Source organism: Sturnira hondurensis, unplaced genomic scaffold, assembly GCF_014824575.4.
Source record: "Sturnira hondurensis isolate 20B ecotype Veracruz unplaced genomic scaffold, ASM1482457v3 Scaffold0012467, whole genome shotgun sequence".
Classification (NCBI taxonomy): domain Eukaryota; kingdom Metazoa; phylum Chordata; class Mammalia; order Chiroptera; family Phyllostomidae; genus Sturnira; species Sturnira hondurensis.
In genome coordinates, this window is record NW_028085098.1 from 748,822 (window position 1) to 754,821 (window position 6,000).

Sequence of the window (6,000 nt, forward strand, 5' to 3'; positions counted from 1 at the left end):
TTTTTAATTTGACAATCTAAGGGAAAAGAAGTCAGTTCCCCTGACTAAATAGTCAGGAATTGCATGTTTTGAAGATCATTGGGGTACACAGGTTGAAAATCATTGCTACAAACCACCGTCTAATCTATTCAAGAAAGGGGAGAGAACAAATCCAAAAGAAACAGAAAGGAAAGAGCCACAGAGAAAATTAACGCTGATAAGAGACTACTATCTCAGCTATGCAAATTCAAGTTAAATCTCAATGACTAGGATAATTTTCTAGAGAAATATATCAAAATGGACTCTAGAAGAAACAGGGAAACTATACAGATCAATTCCAAAAGTTGTCAAAGAACAAGAGCCTCCAAAACACACTAGGTTTAAAAGGTTTCATGGGGTATTCCAACAAATCTTTAAAGAGCACATAATTCGAAGGACTAGTTGGTCTTATATTGAAAAATATTTCTGCCCTGGCTGGTGTAGCTCAGTGGATTGAGCGCGGGCCTGCGAACCAAACGATCAGGGTTCGATTCCCAGTCAGGGCACATGCCTGGGTTGCAGGCCAGTTTCCGGCAGGGGCCAGTTCCCTGCAGGGGATGCACGAGAGGCAACCATACATTGATGTTTCCTTCCTCTCTCCTTCCTTTCCCCTCTGAAGATAAATAAATAATTAAAAATATTTTAAAAAAAGAAAAATATTTCTTTCTAAAACAAGCATGACATTGATAAGAAAATCTAACAGACTGCTCATACACACAACATCTATAGACAACCAACCAGCGCATGAATAGCAATGTGATGAACCCCGGAAATTCATCATCCTATACTCTCTACTTCTATGTATGCTTAAAATCTCCCATAAAAAAAGCTAAAGTAAACAAAGGTTTACTCAACGAGAAAAAATGCCATCTAGATACCATTTTTCACTAATCTGAACTTTGACAAAAATGGGGTAACAAAATAGGCCCACTTAAACTTCTGGTGCGGATGAACAGACAACTTCTATGGAAAGCAGGTTAACAATGTTTATCAAAATTTCAAATGCACATGCCTTTTGATATAGTAATCCTACCCATAGGAATCTGTCACATATATTCATACAAGCACAGTAATTCACTGTAGTACTGCTTGTCATAGCAATGATTCAAAACGACCTCCTAACCATCAACAGGGAGTTCGCTAATGAGTTACACAGCACACTCATAGAAAGAAATTCTCAGAAGCCATAAAAAAGAAAAAAAAGTTTGCCAATACAGCTCTGGAAAGCTCTCTAAGGTATTAAGTTTTAAAAAGCAAGGTACAGCCCTGGCTGGTGCAGCTCAGTGGATTGAGCACGGGCCTGCGAACCACACAATCACGGTTCAATTCCCAGTCAGGGCACATGCCTGGGTTGCAGGCCAGTTCCCAGAGGGGAACTGGGTTGCAGTCCTCTCCAGAGAGGACTCAGGAGAGGCAACCATACATTGAAATTTCTCTCCTCCTCTCCTTCCCTTCCCCTCTAAGGATAAATAAATAAAATCTTTTTTTAAAAAAGCAAGGTACAGAGAAAAACATAAGCTGCTGTTGATGCAAAAACAGGGAGATTAGTGGGCTCTGGCTGGTGTAGCTCAGTGGATTGAGCGCGGGCCTGCGAACCACACAATGGAGGTTCGATTCCCAGTCAGGGCACATGCCTGGGTTGCAGGCCAGTTCCATACATTGATGTTTCTTTCCTTCTCTCCTTCCCTTCCTCTCTAAAGATAAATAAATAAAATATTTTTTAAAAAAACAGGGAGATTAGTAAAAAAAAAAGTTGGAAACTGACTTTTCTGTCTAGGCCCTTTAGCACCTTTTTAAAAAATATATTTTATTTATTTATTTTTAGACAGAGGGGAAGGGAAGGAGAAAGAGAGGGAGAGAAACATCAATATGTAGTTTGCCTCTCCTGTGTCCCCTACTGGGGTCCTGGCCTGCAACCCAGGCCTGTGCCCTGACTGGGAATCGAACCAGTGACCCTTTGCTTCACAGGCCTGTGCTCAATCCACTGAGTCATACCAGCCAAGGCACTTTAGCATCTTTTGAATTTGGAAGCATGTGACTATAATCTCAGAAAAGAAAATTTCACTTTTCAAAATCCCATCCTTTAGAAGGCACTATTGCCATTATAAATGGGTAATCCATTTAGACCACTTGCTCTTCTTGTTACCCTTTGCTGTGTGGAAGGCCATGTTTCAAGTAAAGGTTGAGTTCAAGAAACTCTTCTCATTTTAAAGTGCAGAGAGAAAAAAGGCACACGGATGAAAGGCAGACAATACTCTAGATCCAAACCATCGAATTAGTAGTTCTCAACCCTGGTTATGCTTTAGAACCTGGGCATCTTCTAAAAATACCAATACCCAGCACCCCACCCCCAGACCATTTATATTAGAAGTTGAGGTGATGGGCCCAGGCACGCAAACCACTGATCTAAATACTTTACAGCAGTGGTCCTCAACAGGGGGGGGATTCTGCCTCTCCCAGGGGACATGGCACTTCAGGAGACCTGTTTGGTTGTCACAGGAGGAGTGTTACTACTGGCATCCAGTGGATAGAGGTCAGGGATGCTACTTCAGTACACGCACAGGACAGTGCCCCCACGACAGTGACTTGCCCTAAAATGTCAAGAGTGCCGAGACTGAGAAAGAGTCCTTGTAAATATAACCACTGCTTAATAAGATCATATACGTTTCAACCAATGTCATCCCAATAAATTTAATTTTAAAAAATAAAAGCACTGCTTCTGAAGTAACAACCAGTTCTGGTCTTCACTCTTAAGTAAGGGGTACGCTCTCTACTTCTATATATGCTTAAGATCTTCCATAAAAAAAGCCAAAGTCTAATCAAGCTGTTCCAGGGGCCACAGAAACGACAATGCATTTGTTGATATGGTTCTAACAAATACAGAAGCATAAAGTTCCGTGCATATCCTTTATCTGGTCCCTGTCCAGTTGCTCTAGTCAAATATTTATGTCCCATTTGTAAAGTAGCCAGGGAGAGGGTCGCCAAGTTCACATGGTGGCAGCCTGTGGGTCAACATGGTTCACGCATCTATTTCATTTGAGCCACAGGTCTTTTAAAATATATCGAACTGGTGTCAATTCAGCTGCCCCTTCTGGAGCCAGCATATACCAAGGAGTCTGCCACCATTCTCACCCTGCTGACTCATTTGCTCCCCCCTTCCAAGTCCTTGAAGAACTTGAGGTGGTCCTCCCCTACAGTTTTCTCTAATCATACACTGGCACAAAGCCTCTTTATTCTTCTTCCTCCTCACAGTAAAAATGCCCCCACACCCACTCTAAATTATAAAACTCCCACATCACTTGCCCAAATGGAACTTCTATCAGGAGCCAGAAGAACTAAGAGAAAAGTATTAGCTGAGACGGCCTTTGTGTGACAACTGTCTTCTAGTTCTCATCAAAGGTTAGACTTCTTGCCATCCAATTCATCTCTGGGTATTATTACAAATAAGCTTGTAGTTTCAAAGAAATTCCACTACAATTCTACATGGCTCTTCTGTGAGATTCCTTACTAGGAAAAGACTTCAATTATTTTGCTTCTTCCATTATCCTGGATTAGTGTAACCCTCCACCCTTCCAAAACAGGTCAGAGGCCTTTTATGGGAAATGTCTATGAAAAGACTCGGTCATCTTCTTCTAAAACACTCATCCCTTTTCCTTTGAAATTACAATCAGAGAGTTTTGGAGCTGTGCTTTAGAGATTACCTGATAGAATCCTCACGTTTTATTGATGAGGAAAGTGAACCCTGGTGAGGTTCAGTCACTTAGCCAAGGCCACACTCTTGAGGGCTATAATGGCAGAGCAAGACTTAGAAGATTTCCAGATACTAGTCCCAGGGGTTTTCCACAATAACACTATCCTCCACTGTGGTGTTCCTACTCAAAATATCGTACTGTCCTTGCCAGGACACCTATTAACATGGGCAGATACTAGCTGCTATAGAAATAAATACAGCGAAATTTCGCCAAGTGAACAGAGAGGAGTTGGGAATTTTCTGGGTTCCTTTTGCTCTTTATTGTGAATTAGCCTGGTGCAGTTTACCCTAATGCCAGGTTGATACCTTCAGAATCTTCTCTAAACCATGAATTAGAAATGTCAAAGATGCTATTTATAGCATTGGTGACATTTTCTTTCTAAACTCTGAAGTTAGGAGCTGCCTCAAACCTCTGCATTTCTCACAAGTGATCAGATCAGAGATGGTGGAGTAAAACTACTGGAAAGCTTTGGGGAGTGAAGTTTAAGATGCAACTTCGATTTTCCTCATCATTCTCTGGCAAACCGGTTTCTTAAAATTTAATCTGGTCTCCACGTCACCCTATTCCTCTCTTCCCATTCCAACTTCAGTGTGGACATCACATTCTGCATTTTGGGTCTTCCTTGAGTGTTCTACCCTATTCCACACTTTAGTTTTTATGTGCACCTGAGACTACTCCTTGACATTTAAAGAAAATTCCTGAAATGAACAGACATAAACAATACGCTATTTCCCCTCGGGAGCTTAGAACATTTTTGCCGCTCCAGTTTATTTTCCTTCAAGGACGCCGAGTTCCATTCCAATACCTGGGTGAGCACTTTTGGTTGACTTCAGGTATTCCACAACCAGCTCTTTAGCATTCAGTAATTAGGAGTATTCACTCAGCGGGTTGAAAAGGCACCACTCTGGGGAAACATGATCCAATTAACATAAGGTGGTGGAATCTAGCCCCATCTCAGCTAGGCCTCAGGCAGGCTGCGCACCCAGTCCGCTGTATTCCCACCTCAATCTGTGGGAGCTGCCCACCAGCCCACTCAACAGGGGAGAAGGTGGGTGAGACACAAAAGTTGAGGTGCAAGCAAAGGTGCTAGCACCGAAGCCGGGGTTGTATCGAACCCTGCTCTTACACTGGGAGCCCACACGTCCCCTCTTCCCCAGCATCTAAGGCTTAAATAACGCAGGCCTCTAACTATTTTAACATAACACTAAGAAGATAACGCAGTTCGAGTCCTGCAGCTCCGGCCACACTAGAGCACCTTAAAAACAGAAAAGGAACAAAATGCCATTGCATAATTTATACGACCTTAAGGTGTTTCTAAACAGCTCTTAACCAACCAAAGGAAAAAAATCTAAAAATAAAAATGTGAAAAAGCCACCCACATTCCACTGGGAAGTTTTAAGGGCGGGGAGGTCTGTGTCAAGTAGATTTGAAGCTAAACACGCAGGTTTGGGTAGTCCCGTTCGGGATGACTTCTGTGTCTACGGGTAGGCCCCCGACCGGTATGGGTATAAGGCCTTGTCCCTGCGCGCCCCGAAATCAGAGCCCCCAAGCGAGTCCCCGGACAGCCCAGAGCCCTGCCCACGGTTCCCACGACTTTACCCTAAAGCTTCGGAGCCTCGCGGTGGTCGAGAGGGCCCGGAAGACAGCGGTCCCGCGCCCCAGGGCCATGGGGACCGTGGGGATTATGGGGGCCCGGGGCCCTACACTCACCGAAGTCCAGGAACTGCTTGATGGAGAGCGGAGATGGCGAGAAGCGCGAGTAGCGCTCAATCTGCTTGGGCACCGGCTGCTTCAGCAGGCACCGGAACAACCGCATCCTCGCCGGGGCACTGCACACACCAGCCGAGAAACGCAAGCGGCCGCAGGGGCCGGTGCAACCGAGAGGCACGGATCCGGCACGTTAGTCAAGCGCGCACCCCGGCCTCAGCCTCGTCCTCGGCGCCGCGGGCGCAGCCGCCTCAGTAGCAGCAGCGGCAGCGGCAGCGGCACCTCTCTGGCCCCTGCCGGCCCACCTCGGATACCCCAGGCTCCGCCCACAGGGGCGGAGCCGGCCGCTGCACGTACGCGGCGCCTGAGGGGAGCAGGAAGGGGGGTTAGTGGGAGCGTGAGGGGCGCGAGGGGCGCGAGGGGCGCGAGGCCGCACGCGCCGGCCACTGATTGGCCGCCATTGCCTTTGCTTTCTTTTGTGGCGGGGCGCCGGTTCCTTCCTCTCAGGCGCCGGGTCACCGCC

The 6,000-nt window shown here is 45.8% G+C and overlaps 1 protein-coding gene across 2 annotated transcripts in view; it reads right to left on the bottom strand.

Annotated features, from left to right (window-relative positions):
- Positions 1 to 5,789, bottom strand: part of PDK3 (pyruvate dehydrogenase kinase 3) — a 58,942-nt gene extending 53,153 nt beyond the window's left edge. For both annotated transcript variants that reach the window (XM_037060697.1, XM_037060696.1), the window contains exon 1: positions 5,481 to 5,789. In XM_037060697.1, coding sequence (XP_036916592.1) covers positions 5,481 to 5,586 — 106 coding nt within the window. In that variant the 5' untranslated portion in view covers positions 5,587 to 5,789. The remainder of the gene's footprint in view (positions 1 to 5,480) is intronic.
- Between the last annotated feature and the right edge of the window lie 211 nt (positions 5,790 to 6,000).